This window comes from Lutzomyia longipalpis, chromosome 1 (genome assembly GCF_024334085.1).
Source record: "Lutzomyia longipalpis isolate SR_M1_2022 chromosome 1, ASM2433408v1".
Classification (NCBI taxonomy): domain Eukaryota; kingdom Metazoa; phylum Arthropoda; class Insecta; order Diptera; family Psychodidae; genus Lutzomyia; species Lutzomyia longipalpis.
Genome location: NC_074707.1, coordinates 7,864,527 through 7,891,089, shown reverse-complemented (window position 1 = coordinate 7,891,089; position 26,563 = coordinate 7,864,527). Strand labels below are relative to the sequence as shown.

At 38.7% G+C, this 26,563-nt stretch overlaps 6 protein-coding genes across 12 annotated transcripts in view; 2 read left to right on the top strand and 4 right to left on the bottom strand.

Annotated features, from left to right (window-relative positions):
- Positions 1 to 8,183, top strand: part of LOC129786882 (voltage-dependent T-type calcium channel subunit alpha-1G) — a 57,638-nt gene extending 49,455 nt beyond the window's left edge. For all 6 annotated transcript variants that reach the window (XM_055822152.1, XM_055822173.1, XM_055822137.1 and 3 more), the window contains 3 exons: positions 182 to 374; positions 1,393 to 1,856; positions 3,334 to 8,183. In XM_055822152.1, the coding sequence (XP_055678127.1) occupies positions 182 to 374; positions 1,393 to 1,856; positions 3,334 to 4,779 (2,103 nt within the window). In that variant the 3' untranslated portion in view covers positions 4,780 to 8,183. The remainder of the gene's footprint in view (positions 1 to 181; positions 375 to 1,392; positions 1,857 to 3,333) is intronic.
- Positions 243 to 13,916, bottom strand: LOC129786923 (probable ATP-dependent RNA helicase DHX34). Of its 2 annotated transcripts, XM_055822183.1 has the most exons (5): positions 13,808 to 13,916; positions 11,944 to 12,025; positions 10,210 to 11,862; positions 8,373 to 10,116; positions 243 to 355 (listed from the first exon to the last, which is right to left on the bottom strand). In XM_055822183.1, exons 2-5 carry the CDS (start codon positions 12,007 to 12,009, stop codon positions 348 to 350), a joined length of 3,471 nt encoding a protein of 1,156 aa, XP_055678158.1. In that variant the 5' UTR covers positions 12,010 to 12,025; positions 13,808 to 13,916; the 3' UTR covers positions 243 to 347. The 2 variants fall into 2 exon arrangements, with proteins under 2 accessions (XP_055678158.1, XP_055678167.1); XM_055822192.1 differs by lacking the exon at positions 243 to 355 and having other exon boundaries at positions 8,283 to 10,116; positions 11,944 to 12,017; positions 13,808 to 13,914.
- On the bottom strand, positions 12,111 to 13,632 carry LOC129786947 (GPI mannosyltransferase 2). Its single transcript, XM_055822216.1, has one exon. The coding sequence runs from the start codon at positions 13,630 to 13,632 to the stop codon at positions 12,172 to 12,174; it is 1,461 nt and encodes a 486-aa protein (XP_055678191.1). The 3' UTR covers positions 12,111 to 12,171.
- A 233-nt stretch (positions 13,917 to 14,149) lies between the features above and the next one.
- Positions 14,150 to 20,685, bottom strand: LOC129786891 (nuclear receptor subfamily 2 group E member 1-like). Its single transcript, XM_055822143.1, has 6 exons — positions 20,546 to 20,685; positions 19,852 to 19,967; positions 15,240 to 15,557; positions 14,908 to 15,177; positions 14,726 to 14,845; positions 14,150 to 14,657 (listed from the first exon to the last, which is right to left on the bottom strand). The coding sequence occupies exons 1-6, from the start codon at positions 20,683 to 20,685 to the stop codon at positions 14,434 to 14,436; spliced, it is 1,188 nt and encodes a 395-aa protein (XP_055678118.1). The 3' UTR covers positions 14,150 to 14,433.
- On the top strand, positions 15,601 to 18,722 carry LOC129786872 (protein vreteno). Its single transcript, XM_055822126.1, has 5 exons — positions 15,601 to 15,933; positions 15,995 to 16,379; positions 16,436 to 16,614; positions 16,671 to 17,668; positions 17,742 to 18,722. Exons 1-5 carry the CDS (start codon positions 15,701 to 15,703, stop codon positions 17,876 to 17,878), a joined length of 1,932 nt encoding a protein of 643 aa, XP_055678101.1. The 5' UTR covers positions 15,601 to 15,700; the 3' UTR covers positions 17,879 to 18,722.
- Positions 20,686 to 24,096: 3,411 nt separating the features above from the next.
- LOC129786852 (polypeptide N-acetylgalactosaminyltransferase 35A) lies at positions 24,097 to 26,545 on the bottom strand. The gene is made up of 3 exons (XM_055822103.1): positions 25,999 to 26,545; positions 24,477 to 25,930; positions 24,097 to 24,409 (listed from the first exon to the last, which is right to left on the bottom strand). Exons 1-3 carry the CDS (start codon positions 26,342 to 26,344, stop codon positions 24,254 to 24,256), a joined length of 1,956 nt encoding a protein of 651 aa, XP_055678078.1. The 5' UTR covers positions 26,345 to 26,545; the 3' UTR covers positions 24,097 to 24,253.
- Between the last annotated feature and the right edge of the window lie 18 nt (positions 26,546 to 26,563).

Genomic DNA, 26,563 nt, shown 5'->3' with positions numbered 1-26,563 from the left:
TTTGAGATTTTCACTTAACAAATTTTCCACCATGTCTCACTCATAGAATTTTTTTCAAGTATTTATATCAACATTTTTCTTCAGCTGGCAAAAAAGGGGGGTGGGTGGGATGTATACAGAAAAAAAAAGAATTTTTTCTTGTTCATCTCCACTCATCCCTATCATACCGTCTTCATTGCAGCCCATTGTGAATTACAATGAATGGCGCCTCCTCTACTTTATCGCCTTTATCCTTCTCGTGGGATTCTTCGTGCTCAACATGTTCGTGGGCGTCGTGGTGGAGAACTTCCATCGATGCCGTGAGGAGCAGGAGAAGGAGGAGAAGCTGCGAAGGGCGGCAAAGCGTGTCAAACAACTGGAGAAGAGTCGCAAAAGTGAGTTATTGTTCATCATCGAGTATCATCCTCAAATCACACTCCCACATTCATCCTCCTCTCTAAATCCGCCCACCCACCGCCTGTCTATACCTCCGGTCTTTTCCTAAAACACATCTCCCATCTTTTGAGACAAAGTTTATTATTTTGGGTCGAGGGGGGCGGAGGTGACGACGAAAAGAATGTTGGCAGAAGTTTTACTTTTAGACTGCCCAATGAGGGAGAAAATAATGGGGAAACGACCCCTTCAAGTTAAACTTTTTCTTCCATTCTACAAGATGTGAATTAATTTAGAAAATTAACAAGTAGGACAATATTTACATGCTCCATTTTTTTCTTCTCAAATATTTTTCTTTTTTTCTCTCTGGTTTTAAAAATAAACTCCATTCGAAAAGGAATTGGTAAATTAGGTATTTTTTTACTCCCTAACTTTTTCTCACAAAATATTATTCTTCATTTTTTTTTTTGAATAATTCTATTTTTTTAATTTACAAATCTCTATTTTCTACACATAAAAGTATATATACACCTGGTTATGTATAAAAGAATGTAGATAATACTACATAGGCGGGCACATAAATTATATATTATTCTTAAAGCTTCTCACGTTCAAATTACAGAGAAAATAGGTGAGAAAATTGTTAATGAAACATGCAAAGGTTAAATTAATTTTTAAGTTTTACCACAAACCCCACAAACTAAGGAAAAAATGCAAAATGCTTCCTTTATTAATCAAGGCACAAAGGAGTACAACAAAACTCTTCACGCAAAACACTTTAATTAATAAAATATTTTGCTTCGACACTGAGGTCTAAAGTAGGGAAAAATGGGGCTATTTTGAAGTTAAAATTTTTAATCAATCTTTAAATTGTAAAGACAAACTCTCTAGACTTTTGGAATTGATTGAAATAGCCCCATTTACCCCTTAAAAATAAATATTTCTTGCATGTGAAAGTTTTCTCAATTCAAATGGGTAATTTGCGTTTTTTTGGCGCCTGTTTTTTTTTTAATATGAAAGGAATGAGCATTCCACCGTACTACACCAACTACTCCCCATTGCGACTCTTCGTCCACAGCGTCGTGACATCCAAGTACTTTGATCTGGCAATTGCGGCCGTGATTGGATTGAATGTTGTTACGATGGCAATGGAGTACTACAAGATGCCAATGGCCCTTGAGTATGCACTCAAGATTTTCAATTACTTCTTCACCGCTGTCTTCATCTTGGAGGCCATCATGAAACTTGTGGCTCTGGGGATAAGGATATATCTCAAAGACAAGTGGAATCAACTTGATGTAGCCATTGTTATACTCTCCATTGTGGGAATTGTTCTTGAGGAGCTTGAAACGAATATTATTCCCATTAATCCAACAATTATTCGTGTTATGCGGGTGCTGCGGATAGCCAGAGTACTAAAATTGCTCAAGATGGCCAAGGGGATACGAGCACTATTGGACACGGTGATGCAAGCACTGCCACAGGTAAAAGCAATAAATTTTCTAAATTGCAAACTGAAAATGATATTCGGGGGTGGAAATTGAGATGCATTTGAGGCATTTAAAATTAGTTGGTGTTCCACTTCGTGGCCAACACCAAGTATTGTAATCGTCGCAAAAACTGACCACCTCAGATCGTGCTCAAACTTGGTATGAGCACGTTTTAGACATCCCACATTACGAATTTGGTGGTGGAAAATTTTTGTTCCGGCCGGCCTGCCGGCCTGCCGTCCTGCCGTCCTGCCGGCCGGTGCGATATATTTTGCTTTATAACTCAAGAACGGTAGGAGATATAGACTTCGGGTTTGAAGTTTTCTATAGAAATGTGGGTGTAAAATTTCATTTTTTCGCATTTTAAAAATCCAAGATGGCCGCCGTCCGCCATTTTGAAATACCGTCAACCACTTCCCTTATAGCTGGAGGTCTGAAATTTTAGTATGTTATAGAGCTCAGTGAGACGTTTTCATCGATAATTCATACTTGAAAATCGGTCAAGCGGTTTAGCAAATATGGCGGCCTAAAGCAAAAAGTGTTTTTTCAATATAACTTGAGAACGGCTTGACCGATTTTGACCAACTTAGGTTCAAATGAAAGGTTTCAAAAAGCCCTACAACTGTTTAGAACATTCTAAGTTCCAAAAACATCCGCAAGAGGCGCTAAAATCAAAAACAAAAATTGCCTAACTTTAAGGGGCAATATCTCCGAATCCCCATTAGGCAAATCTTTTAAATTTTGATATGTTGTAGCCTGACTCAATATCTTTCACCAGTCCGAAAATGAAGAAAATCTATGTCGCTGTTTAGAAGATATGGCCATTTGAAAAATTCTTGAATTTGAAAAGTTCTAAGAGCCATATCTCTTGAACGGCTTGTCCGATTTTGCTCAATTTGGTATCAAATTAAAGGTTTTGCGATTCTCTACAACGTTCTAGAACATCAGGAACCTCTAGAACCATTTCTTTAGGACAAAAAATCCGAAAAACTTTTTTTGTGAAACTAAAATCCGCCATTTTGTATTCTGGGGGTGACCTTGAAAATAATTGAGATATTTATCAAATTATAGCTTATTTCAATGCCTTTCCATAACTAGTCAAGAAATTTCTGTAGGTCTTATAGAACCAGAGATATAACCATTTATATCCATTAAATTGCCTAATTTTACAAAAAAAATTAAATTTGTCTACTAATTCTGCTCACAAATAGTATTACAACGCATAAACAAACTACTACACGTTGTGGGACACCAACTCTTATAACTGGACGCGTTATGATTGACTTTCATTTGCATACTATACTTCATACATTTGGCATCCCACAGCTGCCACCAATTGTACAAATGTTCAATTGTGTGAAATTTTCTGCTGAAGAAGCTGATAAAAATCTCAATCATCCACCCCCTATAAAATCACATAAAAATGTAATTGATTTTTCACCCGAATTTTTTTTCTTGTGGTGCTCAACAGGTCGGCAATTTGGGCCTCCTTTTCTTTCTTTTGTTCTTCATATTTGCCGCTCTGGGAGTTGAGCTCTTCGGACGCCTGGAATGTTCAGACGATATTCCATGCCAGGGTCTGGGGGAGCATGCTCACTTCGCCAACTTCGGAATGGCGTTCCTTACGCTCTTCCGAGTGGCAACTGGCGATAACTGGAACGGCATAATGAAAGACACCCTGCGTGATGACTGTGACGATGCGGCAGATTGTGTGCGGAACTGCTGTGTCAGCACGGTTATCGCGCCCATCTTTTTCGTTATCTTTGTTTTAATGGCCCAATTTGTGCTGGTCAACGTGGTTGTGGCCGTCCTCATGAAGCACCTCGAGGAGAGTCACAAAATGATGGAGGATGAGATTGAGATTGACAATCAGCTGGAGCGTGAGTTTGAGAAGAGTCAAAAGGACAAGGAGGATCAGGAGCTCTGTATGCAGTTGGAATCCGAAACGAATTCCCTGCAGAAGCGTCCATTAGCCAAGGTGTCCTCCTTGCCGTCGAATTTCACCTACAGTACACCTGTCTTTGAGCGTCGCTACTCTACGCAGCGTCGGCAAACAATTCAATACTTCCAGCAATCGCTGGGAATGTCCCCGGATATCCGGAACTACAATACAGCGGTGTTCAGTAAAAAAGGACGACGCTCCACGGATGAGGGCGATGGGAAGGTCAATATAAATGGCTTTGAATTTGCTGATCAGCAATTTTCACGTGGAAAGTACCACAAGAGAAAATCCTGGAAGCCACGGCTGTCGCAGGATCGCTCATTTGACGAGGAGCCAGCCGATGAGATGAGAACTGCCGAAACACACTCAACTCACGACGTACCGTCGCTACAGCGACAGGAGGAGGCACCAGCTCAACGATCTGCCTCCACGAGAACCCTGACAAAGAGTCACACCGTCGACAGGGAGCCAGAACTGATTCTCCTGCCGGAGAACATTAGAATGACGCATGGGATTGCGTTGGGGGATGAGAAAAAGCTGTCCGATGTACGAAAATCCAATCCCTTCCTCTCCACGCGATCCTTCTCCACTGACACGGGAAAATCCTACCTAAGTGTGCCAAAACTCCAGCCACGGAGTCGCTCAGGGAGCACGAAGCAGCTCTTCAAGCAGGTTGCCGTGGAGGAGGATCACGATGTCGATGAGAGTACCCTCCTACTGCCAACTATTGGTACCCTCAGTGAGGACACAGCGAAGGTGGTTAGTGAGAAGGAGGGCACGGATCTCGGTGAGGAGGATAAAATTCAGGAAGATGAAACAGATCCACCCGCTGAGCCGGCCAAAAAGTCCGACTCAACGGAAATCCTCAGGATCATCTCTGAGCGACGTCGGATGGAGAGGAAGGATACGGATGATAGTTCGGGCTACAATGAGCTCCTCATTGCAAAGTCCCCAGAGTCATCGACGGACATCTAGGGAGTAAGCAGCAACTGCATGAGCCAAAATACATTTTAATGGAGATTATTTATCAATAGGTGGATGTAAGGAAATTGTGTAAAATTTTAGTTTTTCACACGAAAAGGGTTGATGGAAAAGTTCTGGGAACTTTTTTCTTTAACTTTTCATTTAAATCTTTTCTTTTTTGAGCATTCTACGGCAAGATTATTTGTTTACAAAATGTATATTCTTTTGTAATTTAATTCCATCCTTTATTCTTTTAAATATTTTTAAATTGATTAATGACGATTTTTTTTCGACTTAAAACTTAATAATGCCTTATTAAAGTCCCAAAGAACTGCCCATCAACCCCTAAAACGTTGACTCTCTTTCTCTCTCTATTGTAGGCCGTTTCTTTCCTTTTTTTCTACTCTACACATTATGTACCGAAAGAGAGAAATTTGCGAGAAAGGAGTTCAATGGTAAAGGTTTCTCTAAAAGCGAAAGAAAATTTTAAAAAAATGGGGATGTAAATTATTTTAAAAAAAAAGAAAAACAAACGAGGGATACAAGAACGAAGAAAAAATCTACTCTAGTGCTATTTAATAAAATTTGCCTTTCCTCTACTTTAGATTTTTACACAATTGAATTGAACAAGTTTTAATGTTAAGGAGGATATTAGAAAGTATATTATATAAAATATAATAATAAATAAAATAGGGAAGAATTAATAAGAGGTCTCTCTACGTAAAAAAAAACACAAAAGAATATACCTTAATAGTGACAAAGGTAGAAGATTCTATTTAGAGAAAACAAAAATATATATCTATGTTTCCAGTAGGCAAAAAAAGGAGAAAAGAAGAACAAAAGAACTTTTATAGGAGGATTAGATACAAATGGAAATGGTTGCTGGTAAATGGACAAAAAAATTATTTAGTGGTTTAGAGTTGAACTATAAAAAATCCTTTTGGGAATACAAAGTCTGTCAATTAATTCTTAAACAGGAAGAACGTGTAGATCAAACAGGATGTGTGAGACGAAGAAGAAGAATAAAAATCTTGACCAAATTTGAAAATTCTCAGAGGTTGAGGAATCATCCTCTCCCTCCTCCTCCTGAGGAAACGACAATTAATAGCAATAACACAATAATTAGAAGAAGAAAAAAAGACAACAATGAGGAATATTTGTTTGTTCACACACACACACTACAAAATGTGGAGCTCTATGAAAAAGGGATCATCCAAAAGTCGCCAAAATAAAATCAAATCAGCAAGAAATTAAACGCGGATATGACGTCATAAAGATATTATTAAATGAAAAAAAGTATATAATATATAATCAGGGATTTATGGAATTTTAAATGAAGATAAAAATCTTGGTTTTTGAAACTCCTTCACACAGCACACGAACTTTTTTGCTCACAAAAAAATCTCCAACACACGTGGAAAGGCGAAAAATTCCAATAAAATTCTTCTAAAACAAAAACCTTTTCATGAATGTAGAATTATTTTCTACAAAAATTTAATACTGAAGAAACAGTATTAAAAAAAAACGAAAAAAAACCTTTGGGAATATTCTCTCTCTAACTCTGTAGTTTTGATGAGGTAAAAAAAAAATTAGGGTTGTAAAATGTTTAAAAAAAAAAGAGAGGAAAAATCAGAAAGATTTAGTAACAATTATATTATTGAAATGACAATCTTGTAGACGCCTTTTAGAGACTCTTGAAGACAAATATTTAGTAAAAAAAAAATGGAATGGAAAGCAACAAAAAAAATGAGATGAAAAGAAATAGCGAATCAGTGTTAGATTTACAAATAAATTCTAGGACTCGATGTTATTCTTTTCAATCAATGCGAATGATGTTTTTTTCTTCAAAGGGGCGTTTAATTGTGGAATATTCATTATTTATTTAATGTTTTTATAATCAAAGTTTAAAGTTAAAGTTTGAAGATGATCGAAAAATGTTTTCTTTATTTTCTCAATTTAATCACATTACGACATCTCGTGAGCAATGACTTCCTTCATCAAGCATAAAATTTAATAGAAATTGCCCATTTAAACGGCCCTTTAAATATGTTTTCTCTAACTAAATTGAGGAAGATAGAATTTTTCGAAAGAAAATTGCAAAATTAAAAATTAGAAAAGAAAAACAATAATTAATTAAAAAACACAGTGTCCAAGAGAAAGACAGGCTATCATTAATACTTCTATACTCATGTCTAAAGGAAAAACTTCCACATTTCCATTCTTCAACCCCCATCTTTGACTATAAGCGCCGAAAGGGAGATGATGATGGAAAGGATTAAAAAAAAATAGAGAATTTACTATTAATAGAAGTTCTTGTGAATAAACAACAAATATATATGGAGTTTTTTGCATATATACCTATTAAAGAACAAAAAAAGTAAAATACTGATGAGGAAAATTGTAAAAGAAATGTCTAAAAACACAAAGAAATGAACTTTCTAAAATCTATTGTTAAATTTTTCAAATTCATCTGTGATATTATGACACAATTTAAGTTTTGACTATTTTCTCATTTTTTTTTCTCTCTATATTCTATACTGTAGTGTGTTCTTTATTCTTCATCTATTGTATCTATTACAACATAAAATTCGCTATGTATAAAATTCAATTCATGAGGAATCTTGGGAATCTTTCTGTCGACCAAAAAGGATTCACACCACACTGTTGTACATAGTTAAAAGAAAGAAAAATTAATAGAAATTATTAAGAGCAAAATTTTTCTTATATACACTGAAACACACCCCCACACACATTCACCCTCCACCCCCTCCAGAAAAGAAGAAATAAAATATTCAAAAAAAATTACAGAACAAATTCCATCTAACTTCTCAATACCGTCCGATTTTCCTTTTAATTTGCAAACACCCACACAGAAAAAAATTCCATTATTTTCTACACTAAATTCTCTCTTAAAAATACTTTCTTGGGTAAAGGAAAATGCAATTCTTTCCGTTAAAAAAAAACCTTTTTGTAACAAATCAATATAATCGACCTAATTAATGAAAAAGTTAAAAAGTAATTTGTAAAAAAAAAAAAGAAAGAAATTAATTAATTGTAAAAAAAAGCTGTAGCTTTGTGCAGTTATATTTCTCAAGTTAATTTCCCAAATCAAAAAAAAAAGATATGAAGTGGAAAATATATATTATAAATTTTAGTTTAGATAGAATAAATTGAAAACAATATTCTCAATTAAAAGATTTAGTGCTACAAAATGACAAAAAGAGTTATTAAAAAAAATGGAGAAAAGAGAAATTTAAAAAAAAATGTAGCAAAGAATAGGAAAAATTGTTGTTAACTTGGCGCTTCGTTATTTTTTCACTGTGCCTTTTCTATTCTGTATCATGTAATAAAAGTGAGAGATTCAAGAAAAATAATAATATAATGTAATTAAATTCTATTAAAGAGAAATTGAAGTATTTACGCTTTTTTTTTTCTTTTGGAATTTATTAGGGAAAAAATTGAGTTTAATTCCTCTTTGTCCACATAAAATCAAGGGAAGAAATTCATACAAAATCTTTGTTTATTAATTTTTAAAATCATTTTAATTAATTTTCAATTGTTGTTTGACTCTTCGCGTCAAGATTTTTTTTTTGTATTTTACTTACCTTTCTCGCCTTTCACATCCATTTGGCATTTCCGGCGATGCCTTAGAATCTCAATGGCCGCTGAGAAAACTTCCTTGCACTTCTCGCACTCATAATTCTTCGATCCTGAGGCTTTTGGCGAAGAAATTTCTTCCTGTTTTGCTTTTTCAGCTGGCTCAATTTTTATATTACAAATTGATTGATGCTGCAGCTTTTCCAGGGCAGTTGCATCCAATTTCAGGGAACATCTTGAGCATTCCCATTCATTTCTCAAATCAACGAGATTCCAGCTCCAATTTGTCTCCTCAACACTACCGTAAATTATGTTATCAGTCACGTGAATCCCACCCCTTTCACCAGGAACTTCAGGTGGAGTCTCTGAAAAGGGATTTGGATTGAGTTTTGGTGGTTCCTCTTCTGCAGTGCGTCCTTTGAAGAGTCCCTTGAGATCTCCCACAAGAAGCCTCCGGATGGTGTAGTAAACATTGGAATTCATAAATAATGTCAAATCATCCCAAAGTTCTCTCTCAAGACGCTCATATTCATCCCCGGCGGACTTTTTGGGCTCATCAACACTCTCAGTGAGAACTTTTAGCTTCTCCTCCAGTAGTTTATTCCACAATTTCCGTAGTTTCGATGCACGATAGAGGAGAATGAGTCCTGATTCAGGAACAGGAAAGTCCAAGCATAGCCAGGAATCACAAATAATTCTGGAGCACGTGAGATTAGTATCGATTGCATGAGCAAAGAGAAGAAGTGTCTGAGCAGCTGGCATCCGGAGGGTATTCATTAGGTAGGGTTTTGTAGTCTCCAGAAGACTGAGGTAGCACAGCAGCTGATGCCTGGAGCTGATAATTAGTTTGGATTTGTACTCCCCAATCCCCTCAACACGATCGCTATCATTTAACTGCAGAACGTCGGGATTATTGGCAAAGTACCCCATAGGATGAAGGGATGTGAAGGGTTTGGCATTTGTGTGATAGAACTGCTGACTTGGTGACTTGCAGTAATTGAATTCATCCGCAATGGCCACCTGGGGGTACAATCCACTGACCAGGATCAGCTTTAGCGTCATCATATCGCGATAGCTGCAAGCTGAGGCACTCGAGAGAAGATTTTGCATCTTATGTCGATCATTGCTCAGCCTAAACTCCACATCCCGAATATCCACATTCCCATCTGCCTGATCATCTTCCCCATCAACCTGCCAGGAGTCACTCTTGAGGAGTTTTCGCTTCTTTGGTGTTTCCATTCGATGTTCCCTCCGAAGATGCCGCAATTGCTTCAGTTCTCCATGCCGAATCGTCTTCTCGGCGCTTGTCATCTTTCTACCCTCCACAGCATCCAGTAAACCACAATCAGTGAGTAAATCTTGAAACTGACTCCTCAGCTTTGTTATCTCGTAGAATCTCTGCTCCTCCAGGCCACGCCGTCGGCACCATTTTCTCGTATTCTCCACCTCGTAGCCATCCCTCCGTCCACCAGCTTGCTTCAGCTCCAACCATGCCCGGAAAGCGTTGAGGAGTGTTATGGGATCCCCATGGTCTGATTCCAGCTCTTTGCGTGCTGTTTCGCACTCATGATCACGATAGGCACGATTTGTGAAGGGAGACTGAACACTCAAAGCAGCAGCCATTGTGAGGACAGGCTGTAGTTGCTGAAAAACACTTCCCATCAGCAGCATCTTTCCGATTGATACGTCAACAGGGAGTTTTGCTAGAGCCATTCCGAGGCTTGTTAGGCACTCATTTGATGTCAATGCGTCCTGGAAAGGAAAGATCATTAAAGATTTTCTTTAAAAGGTCCTCAAAGATTTTTTAAAATTGTTTTAAAGAGTTTAGAATATTTTGTCACTCACATGTTGTTTGAGAGAAAGAATAGCGCTCTCAATTCTCTCCATCGGTGGAGCTTCCACGAAAGGAAACAACCTCGCATTGGGTAGCCCCATTGAGATCATTTGCAACAAAAGTCTCTCAAGCGGAACACGATGGATTTCAGCGACAGAATAAGCTTCCAATTCCATAAATTGCTTCTCTGAGTAGAGACGGTAACAAATTCCGGGTCCTGTTCGTCCAGCACGTCCCTTTCTTTGATCCCCGGAAGCTTTTGAGATCCAAAATTCCTTGAGACGTTGCATTTTGCATGCAGCATCGTAGCTCATCTCCTTCATTTTCCCCGAATCAATAACAAAGCGAATCCCATCGATTGTGACGGAAGTTTCAGCAATATTGGTGGACACAATGCACTTCCGGATACCATCTGGTGCATAGGCAAACACCTTGTCTTGATCCTCAATTGAGAGGCTACTATGGAGAGGAAGAATTATCCAATTGGGATTTTTTTCTGCGTACTCCTTTGCTGCATCCACAATTGTTGTAATCTCATTGATACCACTCATAAAGATGAGAACATCCCCACGCTCTGTGGGTGGATACTTCTGATCAATCATCTGAAGGATCTGAATGTATGGTTCAGGGCTCAATTTCTCACTTCTACCACCTTTGCTGGGTCCTGCATAGTCTTGCATTTGTGGCATGTAGTGTAGCTTAATGGGATAGACCCTTCCTGGAACTTCAATGACCTTCGCCTCTTCAGCTGCAAAGTAATCACTGAAGAGTTGGATGTTTATTGTAGCTGACATGAGGATTAACTTAATTTCCGGGCGCACTTGTAGAAGGCATTTGGTCACACCGAGAAGGAAGTCTCCATGGAGATTTCTCTCGTGAATCTCATCGAGTACAATCACCTCATATTGGGATAAAGTGGCTTCATTGGCCAGTTGTCGCAGAAGAAGTCCCTCTGTGATGAAACAAATGCTCGTAGACTGCCCTTTGCTGCGCTCAAATCTTATCTGATATCCCACTTCCAATCCATACTCGCACAGCATCTCATGCGAGACTCGCTTGCTGAGTGAAATACAAGCAATCCTCCTTGGTTGCGTACAGGCAATCCCCCGGAAGCCACTCTCATGCAAATACTGCGGAATTTGCGTGGATTTCCCACATCCTGTATCCCCAGCTATGATCACCACCTGATTCTCCTTCACAGCCTGTATTATTTCATTCTTATACTTTGCCACCGGGAGATTTGCTTGACTCTTCCGGAGCTTCTTGAGCTTTGTGAATTTTTCCTTCTGCTTAAAGTCCAAATAGTGCAGGACAATTTGGAGGAATTGCTTGAGTCTCTTTGTTGTAATCTCTCTCGAAGCGTAAGTGGAGAGTCTTCCTTGAAGCTCTGAGAACTTTACTGTAATTTCCAAAGTGCTGAAGAACATCTTATTGTACTCCCTGTGGGAACGCTGAGGTACTTCCGTTGGTTCCGGAAGGATGCATTGTCCACTTTTCTTCAGGAGACTCTCATAGCGTGACATAAAGAGCCAGAAGTCGCTGACATTCTCGACTATTTGATCACTATTCGAGAAACCCACGAGGACTCTCGTAAGCTCTGCTTTGTGGTCCAGGAAGGAGAAATTAATTAAATTCGTATCCTCATTCCTTCTCCGTGAAGACACCTGTTGAGATTTTTTTTTGATAATGACAAGAATATTAAATAAATATCATCCGAGCAAAGCTTCCGGAATTCCTTATCTTACCTTTGAACTCCGGGCTTCATCATCACTGCTATCACTGTGATGTCTTTTGGATGACTTCCTGCTCATTTCTTACTATTTTACTCTGAAAATTATAATTAAAGCAGGAATATTGATCCTCAGCTTATGAATTACGGAAGAAATAATAAAAATTGAGAAAATAAAAGAAGTTTTGCTGGAGCAAAGGAAATTTTTATTTGAAAAAATTCGCTTTTATTACAAAGAGAAGCTTCAAGTCCACGGCAGGAAGTTGCTGAAGAGTACAGTGCCCAAGAGGAAGTAGAGGATGAACCATAGGGTGAGAACACGTCCACTACGATTGGATTCCTCAGCCCAGCAGTACTCCAGGAAGACGGTGTCAATGATATCTGTCTCCTCATCGATGCTATAAAGCTTCCTCGTACTTTTCCCTTCTACTTTCTTCTGGGAAACTTCACGCGGAGTCGTTGTTTGTGGGTAGCGAAAAGTTTCAGCTACTGTCCAATACAGCAGAGGACTCGATGAGGCCAGCATCCTTGTGGTTACTTGGACATGAATGAAGAGGATGCAGAAGAGCGTGAGGGCCGTGGCGTGAATTACAAAGACAAACGCTTCCGTATCCACACGACGCATTGTCCGGAAAAGTGAGTCAGGAACGAAGATTCCAAGACGGAGAGAATAGCTTCGATTGCAGCGGTAGTAGTGGATGAATTTGCTGAAGATAACAATGACAATGGGCGTGGCCAGGAGGAAGTTAGGCAGCTGCTTAAATTCATAATATTGCAGAAAGCCCACGTCCCAGTAATGGCTCTGGACATATCTGTACGCCATGGGGATCTTCTGCCCACACCATGGCGATGTGGTGTCAGTCTTATTGCCAGCAAGAATGAGGTTCATCTCATGCGCATACGTGATAATGTGCTGGGGGAATTTGATACTCAGCTGATGGCAGAACAGGTAGAAATGATAGGCCTGCAGGAGCCCAAAGTGGAACACAACAAAGAAGGATATCACAGCCGATTTGAGCACAACACCCAGGAAGGTCTTCACCGACAACTCCCGGATAATCTTTCGCAGAGCAAAATAGAAGAGGAAGCCAATGTTGAGTAGCCCATTGGAGCGACAGAGGATACTGAGGCTAAGCGGGAAGGTGATTGATACCGAAATATCCTGGACACATTGTCGCATGAAGGTGAATGTGAGCCAGGCAAAGAGGCTTTCAGAATAGCATGCAGAGAAGAAAATTGAAGAGGGATTGATGCAGAATAAGACAGCGACAATTTTTGCCTGGCTACGGCGCCCCAGTACCCGGACGCTAAGCTCGTAAAGGTTCTGGGTGGCTTTTGTGAAGAAAAATACATTCAGGAACACTCCCACAAGGAGCAGCACACTCCTCAGGGAGAGAAATGGCAGAACGTACTGCAAAAATTGCCCCAGAGTGCGAACGCACAGCGGGAAGAGGGGAAAGAATGCCAGAGTATTCTCATAGGTGTACCCATACTCGGCAATGTGAAGGAAATACTGACCATCCCACCGTCGGAAGCCACCCAGAAGCCCCTCCACGAGCCAATCTAGCCGTCGTGGCTTCCCCACAGCCACTGGGGAGAGGAAGACACCGGCATCGTGATCCGGAAGAAGGTGATTTGCAAGGAACTGAATGAAGATGACTAGAATACGGCTGCCAATGGCTAACTGTTGGATCGATACTTTCATTATTCTATAGGAGCTTCTAATGCTACAGGACCTACGGCAGAGGAGCGCAAACCCTACAAAAGACACCAAATGCACCACATGTACAATATCACGAATATTCCCCAATGGGGCGGCTTTTTACACACATCCGGAAACATTTTGTCTCACGAATGTGAGGTTAGAATGCAAATCTTACCTTTTATCAGGCGTTTTCAAGCATAATCTGATAAACTCCCAGGATAATCTCAATCTTTGGTGCTTCCTGAACAAACTTAATTCATTGTCCTTAATTTTTAAAGTGAATTTCACAGATTTTAGATCTTTTTCCTTTTGGAACGAGACAATATTTTTGTTTCTTCTGTTTACATTCACGATTTTCTTTGAAGGGGAAAAATTCGAATTATTTTTGTAACGGACGCGATAAGATTTAGAAAAGAGCTTTTCCAGGAAAAATATTTCCAAACTATTTTTCTCGATCCTCAGTGCTTCCGGTTGGGATTTACTAACTAAAAAGGAGAAAGAACATTTAATTTCCTTAATTTTCTCAAGAAGTTTATTAAAATGAATAAAATAATCATGTTTTTGAACACCCGTGATCATTGCTCTGGTTTTTTTGGGTAAGATCCTTTTCTTCAGCTCTGAACAGATACTAGGAATAATAGATAAATGATATCTAGCTTCACGAATAAAAAGAATACAAAATAATAATAATTATTTCAGTACCTATCGATTTTTTCTTTAATTTCTCCATAAAATTCAGAGAAAAATTCTTGTCTTACAAGTTAGTTAATCGCTACAGCTACAACACAAAATAGCAGGAATTTAAGTTCTCATGAGATCCTCAAGAATTCTCTCGACAGCAACTTCGCCAATTGTTCGCTTGAAAAACGTCTGCTGAATCATTGTGGGATCAGCAGCGAGCTTCACGGCAGGAAGAAGAAGCAGTAAATGTCCCAAACGAATTCCTCCACATTTCTCGTACAATAGCTGAATGGTCTGGTCTAGGAGGGACGCTACTTGATGATTAGCCAGCAGACCGATACTTTCTATTCAAAACAATTAAGAACAAATTAAAAAAAAAAAGATTTCTCCTAAATCCTAGCATTTAACGTACCTGGCTTAAAGATGATCAAAGCCTTGAGACAGGCAGCTTCTGTATAGTCTATCCGGGAAAGGGAGAACTGATTGATTGCTCTCTGGAATCTGGATGCATCTTCTGCCTTTTCGAAAACGTCTAAAAAGAGAACACAAAATAAATTCTTTATCCCCTTTAATAATATTTTTTCATTATCTTACTCAAATCAGCAGAGAATCCCCATTGAGCTGCTGTGAGGACAAATAAATCAGCCCAAGAATCTTGGAGGAGAATTGTTTGATCTCGTGATGGAAGCTGAGCGAAGGATGGCACATTTTTAGCCCACTTGACGGCGAGGAAGAGAAGTTTGGCTGCAAACTCAAAGACAGCCTCCTTCTGCTGGGGATGCCTGGATACAAGAGAGATGGCTGACTCCTCAGAACTGCTCACTTCATCCTCCTTAGCTGAGCCGGGGAAGAGATTTCTCGCATCTACACAAAGACAATTTATTGAATTTTTTTGATTTCTTTCTTTTCCATCTCTGGTACAATACCTTTTGGATTGTCCGCTCCTGGAGTCTCCAATGTGTTCCCAAAGATATTCTCAGAGAGAAGATACACCCTATTGAAGCGGGAACCATTGTGAAGTTGATGCACAGACTCCAGGAAGGGTGAGGTAGGTGGGAAGTACCTCGGGGTGTCCATTGTGGAGAAATTGCTAAAATTTACGCTGGGCAAATGCAGAGGGAATGGCATCAGAAGATGTCCAGATTGTGTACGCCTCTGAGGATACATATCAAAAGGCGAGGGTGTATGGAGAGGAAGATTTGGAGCTCCTGAACAGGATCTCGGAGCTCGCTCATGTTGAACGGCTGAAATTCAAATTTTTCTATCATTTTTTGTGCGCGAAGAAACATAGAAAATAACCTCAAAAAATAGTCGCGTTGTTTTTATTTTTCTCTGCCGGCTTTCTTCATGTTTTGGGTGAAATAACTTGGAAATTGTCCTCAAGGAAATGGTTCTGAGTATTTCACCGGGTACTTCAGCAATGGAGACACAACCGCCCACAAAATTTGTACCAGTAAATGAGGAAACAGACGAGGAAGAGTGCAAAATTCACATAAGCAACATTCCTCATAAGCTCCGGGGGCAGGGATTGAAGAATTTATTCTTGAAATTCGGGAATGTTGTCCGGATTTATCATCCTTCCGGCAGTAGGTGGGCTTTTGTGACGTACAGCAACAAAGCGTAAGTTTTCTTTGTGTAAAATTACAATGTTCCGGAAGATTTAATTGCGGATTGTTTTCAGGGAATGCGAGATTGCTATTATGAGGATTCAGGATGTTCTTGGCATGAAGGCGGATTTTGCGATAAAGAAGGAGAAACGTGAGGTAGAGGATATGTTGGATCAGTACCCTATTTTACCTATTCCGGATCCAAAACCAACTCCAGAGGAAGAAGCTGCCATGAAGACCACTCCCTTTCATTTACCTACATTTGAGTACAAGTTCCCACCATTATTGGTGACGGAGGAAGATTATAAGAATCCCAAAATGATGAGCTTTGATCCAAAGAGGGAATACCTCATTTCTCATGATATGTTTTGGGCATTGAAGCTACGGAAGGAGTTTGAGAAGAAGGAGAAACCCAAAAAATCAAACGAGAGCATTGCTGATGATGCTGGAGGGGAAGAGGTGAGATTCTCTGTTCTACAAACAATTTTAAGACTAAAATAATATTTTTTGAAAAGATCTCTCAGCAGGAAATCTTTTCGCTCAACTCTCCGGAAACAGTGACTGTTCCTGACATTGTCTGTGTGTGCTGCCAAAACAGGAGATCTTTTTACGAGTGCCCAAGATGCAAAACACCATTCTGCTCAACAAAATGCAGTAATCTCTACAGGAAGAATCATCTGAGATACTGTGGAAAGTAAGTTTGGGAGAACTTCTTTAAATTCTTCTATTAATAAGATTTCTTCCTCACAGGGTAGTGCCAGAGGAACCCATTGAGAATCCTAAAATGCCACAACCACGCGTAGAATTTCCAAAGAGCAAATCTCAAGTCTCTGTTATATCCATTTACAATCCCCGAGAGATTTTTGTGCGCTCTCTTGCCTCAGATGCAAATTTCGGGTATTTGCAGACACTGAATAAGGTTCATGGGCACGCAGTTGGTGCAAAGTACCTGACAGAGTCACCTCAACCCAACTCGATGGTTCTAGCGAAGCGAAAGAAATTCTTCACACGAGCATTTGTAGTCTCCACCGAAGAAGATCACGCCACGGTGATTCTGTTTGATTTTGGATCCATTCAGAAAGTCCCGTGGAGAGAATTAAAGGAAACTTGCGAAGAATTGACCTCCCTGCCACGCTATGTCTTCAAATGCCACTTAAAAGACGTTAAAGCTGTTGAATATAATGCCAAAATACGGGAATACATCCAAACGTACGATGAGATGAAGATAATCTACGATTCATTTGACCAGGAAGAAATTCCAGAAATTACATTGAAAAGCCACAATGGAGAATTAACGGAAAATGAGGAAATTAAAAAAATGCTGCAGCGCTTCCTCAAGAAAGTCACAATTGAAACGCCTTCCCTTGCATATGTGCCTGAAACCCCAACCTGGCCAACAAAGGATGTTGAAATAATTATCCTGGAAAATTCTACTCTCAACAGGGGCTACATCTCCTGTGCCATCTACACGCAGTACATTGAGTTCCTGCATCAGTGGGAAGTTATGCAACTTCAATGCGACAATCTCGGCGACATTTACGTCCCATTGCGCGATACAATGTCCCTCGTGCGGCTTGAGGAGGATGGAAAGTGGCATCGAGCCATGTGCAATGAAGCCAATCACTACAAAATCCTCAATATTATGCTGGTCGACAGTGGCCAAATGGGGAATGTCAGCACGAGCAATTCCCGGAAGCTTCCGGGAGATTTTGATTTTCCATCTCCGCTGAAAATTTGTAAGATTAAAGGTAAGAATGCTTCTAATTTGCTACTTAGAATATTAACAAAAAATCGTAAAAACAACATTTCATTTCGCTTCAGGACTTCCGGATAAATTGGATGAGGATCGTGTGGAAGAATTGAAGAAACTCCTTCCGCAAAATAGGCGGCTAATTGCCAAGGAATTGGTAGAGGATGAAGAAAACATTCTTCTGACTCTAGAGGAAGTTTCTTCTTAGCTCTTTGGCGACAATAGGATCGTAAAGTATAGCCCTTTGCATTATTATTTACAGGAATATTTCTCAATAGTGCTTGAACATATTTTAAGAGAAGCAACAGGACTTCTTCAAGGACTCACAGGATCAGTAAGGATGAAAAACTAAAAACAAATGTTGCGATATTTCGCTGAAAATTTCTTATTTGAGCTCAAGTTAACCCTTTCATAAAATATTAGGTGTATTTATATGAATGTATCAATCTCCTAATTCAACCAGTCAATGTGATTTAATTGCACGTTGGTGAAATAAGGCCAGCTTGCAGAATTCTGTATTCGAACCGACGACTTTTTGGATGTGAACTTGAAGGCTATATCAATTACAGAATGTTTTTGTAGGAGGATGCGAGTTTAAAAGAAACGAATCTTTTCCCAAAGCTTTCGGCGTTTCACCACGCCTTCCTCAGTGGTAAGATTGCCAATTATTTGAACCCTTGTCAACAATCTCTTTTGCTTCTCTTGGCATTTTACATCGGCAGGGAATTTTCACTAGATTTTTCTCAATTTTTCCTTTCTTTTTTTTCTTCTCTGTGGAGCGAACGCACAGTAACCAATAAAAGGTTCCGCAAAGAATTTATTAATTAAATCTATCAATTACAACTCTGACCCTTAATGGTGTATGTACCTACATAAAATAAGATTATAAAAAGATCTTTTTTCGTGTAAAAATCATGAAAGGATTAACATTTTTTTGGAAACGTGTATTTTTTAAATTTTGTATTGTCTGAAATGAATTATGTATATTTGATGGATTTATTTTCAATTGTTCTATCAATTTTAATTAAAGAAATAAACATTTTTCCTAATAACCTTTCCTTTACCTCCTAATTTTTTTATATAATAAAGGACGTTCTTTTTGGTTCTCTCTGTGTTCTAAAAATAGAATTTTTGCATTATAAAATCTTTCACAGAGACAAACAACGCAAAAAGTCATTTGGAGCATTTGTCTTGAGGTGAGTTGCCCTCTCTTGGGGGACTTTAAAAAAATTGTCGTGTTTTTTTTTTGCATAAGAGGGTGACTTTTTTATCCCTCACTAAATCAATATGTTTGAGTAAAAGGGAATTTTTCACTGGTAATGGTCTTCCGATGGATATATCATTGGATAGTTATTTATTATGCAATGTGAACCGTCACCTGTTAGCTTTACTATAATTTGTGACTCGTGTGCCGTATTAGCGCGACCCAAAGGGCCACAGAACACCCTCTCACCCTCAATAAAATTTCAACCCTCTTCTTTTTCGTATTTTGGCCACAACGAGATTGATTCGGTGGTCACGGTGGATTTTTTTTTAAATCTACCACGAAGGCATAAGAAAATGCAAAGAAATCGTTCTGGGAGACGAACCCCTTTTTTAGGGGATGATGAAGATGGTAAAGTAAAATCTGATGATGATTGAGGATTTAAGGAGAAATGCCTGCAGAGGACAGGAGATGGATGAAAATTGAGATATAAAAGTACAAAATGTGGCAATTTGTGGCCACTTCCACCCTCTCTTCGTTGCCACTTCATCGGAGAGGGATGATTGAGGGTTTGCGGGGGTGTGTGATAATGTCAATAGAGAGATAGAGGAGGAATGAAGATCATATTTGGAGTTTAATTGCGTGAAAATGACAACTGTGTAAATATTGGGTGATGATTCGTTGTAATCAATTAGTTTTGAGACCACACTTCGTACTCATCACCCACCATGTTGAGCATTTTTCCACAAACACCCTCTCTTGAGAATTCTTCTGTTCAAATAAATGGCATCCCATCCCTTACTCTGCTCTTGAATCTCTTCCTGCTCTTTTTCACACACATCACTTTTTTCGCCTCTTCTTCTCAATGTCCTCAGCAGATTTTGCTTTTCTTGGCTTCCAGAAAAAGCAAAGAAAGAATTTTCTTCGCGAGCTGACAAAGATAAAAATTTATAAGAAAAAAATCATGGAAAACTCACCCTCTCGTCGCATATTGGCCTGAAGACACTTTGAGAAGCGACATGCTTGACACTGATTCCTCCTAGAAACATCCACAATGCATCTGCCACCCTCCTTGCAGACGTACTCCAAGTTCCTTTTTTTTTCAGGAGAGGAGGTGGAAGTACAAGAGAGAGGTTACACATCAAAAACTTTTCTTCTCCATTTACAAATTGTCGCCATGAGAAAATGTGCAGAAGCTACAGGGTGTTAAACACACCAATAATAAGATAAGAAAGAGTGGAGAGTTCTAGGAAAAGGGCTTTATGCAAATTACAGCTTTGAGAAGAGTCATTGAAGATTGATATATTTTTTTTTCTAATCAAAGACAAAATCTTCTGTGGGTATTAAACTTCTTTTTACTGATCTTTAAAAGAATAAAAATAAGAAATATTTAAAATCTTCCATAATTTCATAGATTCTTTTCATATATTGTGCATAATGTCCTTTATGAATAGTCTGAATTGTTGAAAATAATTTTAATTTGATTATTGGGTAAAAAGAAACCGATATTTCGCACGTTTTTAATCATCCCATTTTATTTCTTTTTTACAAAAATTAATAAACATTTTCACTAATAATTCATAAAAAAAATTATATGAAGGCGAGAAAAATTAATTTTCATTTTTTCCTCGTTTTCTCTAATTAACAATTGCTTTAAAAATATTTTAATACCTTCTTATGCTCCTTTTGAAGAATCCTCGACATCCGTCGCATGATGGCACCCCATAATGTTTCCCAGAAGCACGATCACCACAAACTTTGCAAAGAACTGTAACTCCATTCCCACTTCCGGTCAGCTTAAAGTCCGTCATTTGATGCGGAAAAATCTCTAAAAGTGTAGCAAGAAAAAGAATACAATTTGTTAGTTCAACCAGCATTTTCACCCTTAATATGGAATTTCTTTCTATCTCTTGACGATTAAACTCCTACGCCCACCTTTGCGTGAGAAATCACGACAATACCCACAATTGCAAAGCATATGGTCAGGAAGAGAAAATATTCCTGCGACAGACATTTCTCTCAATATAATAATTGTTATGAGGGTGGAAAGGGGAAATGTTGATTTAATCATCCCCTAATTATTGTTTCACTTGTGACGTGTGCCCCTGTTTAAATCATTTGCCATTTGAGCACCCCTCTCCTTGTTTTGGGGGTTTAGGGAAATTGAAGGCAATGATGTGCAATTAGAAGGGGGTTTAAAAACAACAGACACAACCCCTTGCGCAACAAATAAACCCTCAATGCCCTCGAGGGTTGATTGACTTTCCACACCGCAATTGCCACCCCCACACTGCTGTGTTTCCGGATTGCCGCGAAAAGGGGCACAAAGGGGTCAAATCAAGTATGGTATAATACTATTTATTGCACACACGGGGGTGACTTTTACTGCTGCAGTTTCACCTGTAAGTGGATGTTGAGGGTAAAAATAAAATTATAGGTAGACTGAGTGAGGTGAGGGGTTGAAATAAGTAATAGAGAAAAACCTCATAAAATATTGAGGGGCATGGCGCGCTTTTTTCCCTCCATCAATGAGGGTTCGATCTCGTTTTTTTTTTCTCTATTGTAGGCTCAACAACAATGAACTGATAATTTTTTTATGCTCCTGTATACAACCAAAGTATTTTGATGCAGATGATAATTTTTTTATATTAATAAAATTTCATCACTCACGATGACGATGCGTGATTTTTGGTAGAAAGAAAAAAATTAGCGAGATATTCAGTGTTCAATGAAATTTGCATAAACTCCTAGAAAGTTAGGCAAATAAAATGCTTTATGTTCAAAATTTCATAAATAATATTTTTTGTCTTTTTAGAAAATTCTGCAGAAGAAAGAAGGTAAAAATTTCATTATATTTACCATGCGCGCAGGAAAAAGGATTCATTTTAAATTCCTCGTAATTGTAACTCCGTGTTGTGGAGGAAAGAATTAAAAATAGAAAGATCCGTGTCTCGTACATTATATCCAGTCGTGGATCTTGTAAATTATTAACATTTTAATCGGATAATTACTTCAGTTTAAACAATTACAAAAGGGTATGTTAGTGTTTTCAATGTAATAGCTTCACTCTTTCTTTCTTATTTTCCAACTAAAAGGTCACAAAGACCTCAATTTTAATTGAAAAATTACATATAATTTTCAATAAAATCAATGGGGATAAATTCCCATTTTTGTAGGACATTTTCTACTCAATTAATTAAATTGATTTGATTTATATGCTTTTTTACAAGATTTATTTGGATTTTTTAGAATAAAATTTATTAATTTTAAATCCCTTCTTTGAGGAACTAAACGAAGAATTAAATTTAATAAATATTTAGTTATTAATGCGTTTAGTTTTCACTCAATATATTTGATTTGAATCTCGTTCAATTCTGCACAATATTTTTTCGAAGAACTTTTCTTAGCTGGAAGAACATATAGCCGCTACAAAATATTTCTTTTTTAATTAGCAAAAATTCTTTTTTTTTTTTGTAACCCCCCTTACCTTCCCCCCCCCCCCTAACCCAGTCTTAAGCTATACAGCTTATATGGACTGCCGAATCCAAAACATATAACATATAACTTTTAGTACATTCAGTCACATTCACACTTGCACTCCATTCATTCTTATAAACGAAACAATTTTACTCAGTGGATCAATTTAAAAATTCTTTTATTTAAAAAAAAAAACGAAATCTATAGAACAGTCGAAGAAATCTTAATAAGCAAATAAATATTTTAATTTTAAAAAATTTTATTTCAAAGAATGAAAAAAAGATTTATTGTCATCAATTTTTCGCGGTTAATTTTTTTATTTTCAAAAAATGAGCTTTAGAAAATAAAATATTAAATTTTTTTTACAACTTATTCCCATAAGGATATAATAAAAAAAACTAATTTAGTAGCACTATAAAACACAATTTTTATCAATATTTTACTTAAAACTTCCTAAATTGAGCTATTAGGACTCACCTGAAGACGCAACAGGACTTAAAAACTTATGATATATTCACGAAAATAACCAGCAATCCACTCCAGTATTATTTATAAACTTTTCACTGATTTTTTTTCGAAAAAAGAAAATTCCACAAGTCACAAACTTTTCCAATAAATGGGATGAACTTTTTGATTAAAAAGGTATAAAATATGAATTAAAAAATTCTTGGTGTTGATTATCGCGTTAACTTCCTGCGAAGGATTTTTTTTTAATAGAAAAATGTATTTAATAAACTTCCTGGATTGGAAAACTTTTCGAGACAATAATGGGTTTAGTCGCGAAGGTGGAAAATGTGAATAAGTGGCCAGAAAACGCGGATATGGAGACGTTCACGATGGACAGTTTGATTGGATGGAGGATTTATGTGGGGTATAATGATAAATGCAGGAGAGTCGCGACTTCTTGAACAATCCGGTGGCGAGTAATTGAAAGTTTGATGAAAAATTGACATCCTCGGAGCCGTGTGTTGCCCTCTGATCCATGTCGTGGCAAGAAGTCGCTGTGGGAGTGGCCTCAGGTTGACTTTTTCACCCTATGACACCGCGGCGCCGGTCCTTTTGCCCCGAGACCATCGTCTACGCCCCGCCCCCTACACACTCTAAGCTCCCTTCCGGGTTGCGTCCTGCGTCGCGGATTGGAGCAACCAGCTCAGAATGGTCTTTTCTTCTTCTTCAACTCACTCCCTCGCATAAGCTATACTGGACATGGTCGATCCTTTCGCTGGTCCGACTTAATCCCAATTAGAGGTTCTTTTCCAGGAAATATTTTTTTTTTATTTCTACTCTACCACCCGTGTGTGCGTGAGAAAATCCACCAGGAAGTTTGTGTGGCATTTCGAGGAAGCTCTTGAGAGTGGGTTTCGCATCTCTATGGGCAGGGGTGAACGATTGAAATCCATTAGATTGCATTGTTGAAAGTATTTTCGTGTATTTGTGCGCTCTTGAGATATATAGGCGGAAAAATCAACACGCATTTTCCCCCCGAATGTTGTGAGTTTTCCCTCTCTTACAGTTGTTCTTCTCCAAACGGAAGCGACGGTGGAAGAATTTAGTTTATGGTTTGTTAAATGATTGACTAAAAGACTAATGATTGATTTTTTTTATTAAAATTATTTTAAGAAAAATTGAAAATTTAAAAGGCAAAAAATAGTTTTTTTTTTAAATTTTATCTTGAGTAGGAAATTCTTAAAAATTAAATTTAAGTTAAATTCCTTTAATTAGCTGCTGGTCGTTAATTAAAATCATTTTTTTAGCAAAACTGAAACATTTTATTTCAGACTTAAAAAATTCACATTGAAAAATTTTATTCGAAACAAATACTTACTGTGGAATGCCTTAAAAAAAAAACATTTAAATGGACTCAATGGAACCTCTTGAATCTCCTTCAGCAATTCCTCCCATTTATTGTGCTTCCAGCGGGGACACAATTAAATCCCATGCATTGAGATTCGTTTCATCACTTGTGGAGCAAATGGACATTGTTATTGGAGCTCCCTTCCTTGCAGTCTTTGCACTCAAGCACAACCCAGCGGCAAGATTGTAGATTGGAGTTGATTTCTGCATGCAAAGTCAAAAGAATTTCAATAAAATTAAAATTCTTAAATGGATAAAATGACAAACTCACCGTTCTTTTGTGCTTCCACTCCTGATCACCTCCCATTTCGTGGCATTTATTGAGTACGGGCGTCGTGGCAAATTGCCCGGAAACACTCGTGGATGCCTCGAGACAGAGCAATTGTCCCAGGATGAGTTCATTCCTGTCCGTTTCGTACCACACCTGCGTCTGCATGCGCAGACATGGCATGAGCTGTAGTGTACTACCCCTCTTCCAGAACCCCTTTACCTTCTCGCCGGTATTTGTGACACAAAGTGTGGAGTTTGTGAGACGAATTGTATAGCTTGACACATAATTTCGCCGTCGGGAGTGCCATGGTTCAAAATTTGGCAATGCCAATGGCTTTCCTTGGCCTTTCTTGCGAATTTCTCCGGGAATTTCAATTTCTGGATAGATATTTTCGAGATACCACCGGAAGGAGCGACACTGGAGACGCTCCCGAAGTGCCTGGCGTTCACTCACATCCCCGTAGTCAACTTTACGCGCTGTTGGTTGCTGCTCAAGGAAGAATTTGGCATAATCATCCATCCACACTGTGGCCAAACGCAGGGAATTGCGAACCATCGTATCAGCACCTTCGGGAGATCCATAGGGACGACGTTTGCGGAAGACGTGCCCTACACGAGAGCATGGAATGAGTTGAATTGCACCGCCACACTGCCAAATCCTGAAGGAAATCTCCAAATTTTCCCCACCCCAAATATCCATGCCCATGTCGTATTCTCCCATATCCCGGAAATACTTCCTGTCCACCGCAAAGAGCCCGCCTGCCATTGTGGGTGAGTCAAATGGCCCGAGAAAGTCTGTTTCTGTCTTCAATGTACCCTCCGGGAGGTTGTCCCACTTAAAGTGGAGTCCCCAATTGAAGCCACCGCGTACAAGGGGGCTGCTTGAGTAGTTAAATGTGTCCGAATTGATGATGTCAATCACTGGCATGGCCAGAACTGATGAGTTAGCTTTTATCACAGTCAAAAGTGGCTCAGCCCATTCTCTATTCACCTCAATGTGACTATCCAGGAAGATGAGAACATCCCCTGTAGCATGACGTGATCCAATAACCCTGGATCGTATTAACCCTTCCCTCTGTTGTCCATTTCTCAGCATCTTCACCTTTCCATCTCCATCAATTTTCCGCAGCTCCTCGTCCAAATCTTTCAGATCCCCTCCATCGCTATTATCATCCACAAGAATTATTTCCTTCAGGAGTTTCTTCGGTGTTCTCAACAAAACACTGTTTACAGACCTCAGGAGCGTCATCAGGTGCTCATTGTAGAAGCACATAATGATGGAGATTGTTGGCAAATCTTCTGGATAAACTTGCTTTGGGCAGAGTTTGTATCTTGTATCGGGAATGTCTCGACTAACGCCCAAACTATTGCTGACCAGCACGTTGAAGGCGTGCCTCCGATAGCCTTCGTCTCGCAGAAATTGATCCCTTGAGTTCCGCACCATACCAAATTCATCTAGAAACCCCCCAAGAGATATGACAATTATCATCTGAAATTCCTTAAATAATTCTTTATCATCTCACCTTTGACTTCTGGAACAATGGGACGCATTTCTTCGATTAATTTTCTGCTAATTTTGCGGAATTTCTTCTCCTTCTTGTACTGCTGCAATTTCTGAGCGAATATATCGTAATCCTTGTCCTGGACCTTCCCTGCAAAGGGTCCACTCTTCTTTAGATTCACATCCAATGCATTGAGATTCGTTCTGGGCTCTTTTAGCTTATCACCCACAGGACTTCCAGTGGTGGATAAGGCGGTGTCTGTGTTCTGTGTTAATTTCCAGTAGAGATAGAGACTGATTGTCCAGGTGAGGGAAGCAACAGTGATGCCAAAGAGGAAAGATTTCTTTGTTGACATTTTTTCCTTCATCTGGGGTGGGTGTATTTGCCTGAGAGGAGCTTTTCTATAAATTTCCCGTTCAGGTTTTAAGGAAGCACGCGTATTTTTTAACAGGAATGATGCACAACATTCTGATGGGGGAAAAAGAAACTTCTTCAAGATGATTTTCAACTATTTTCACTGAATTTTCCGTGCGAACAAAATTCCTTTGCGATGTTTTTTTAGTTTTTGCAAAGTGAGGTTATGTGA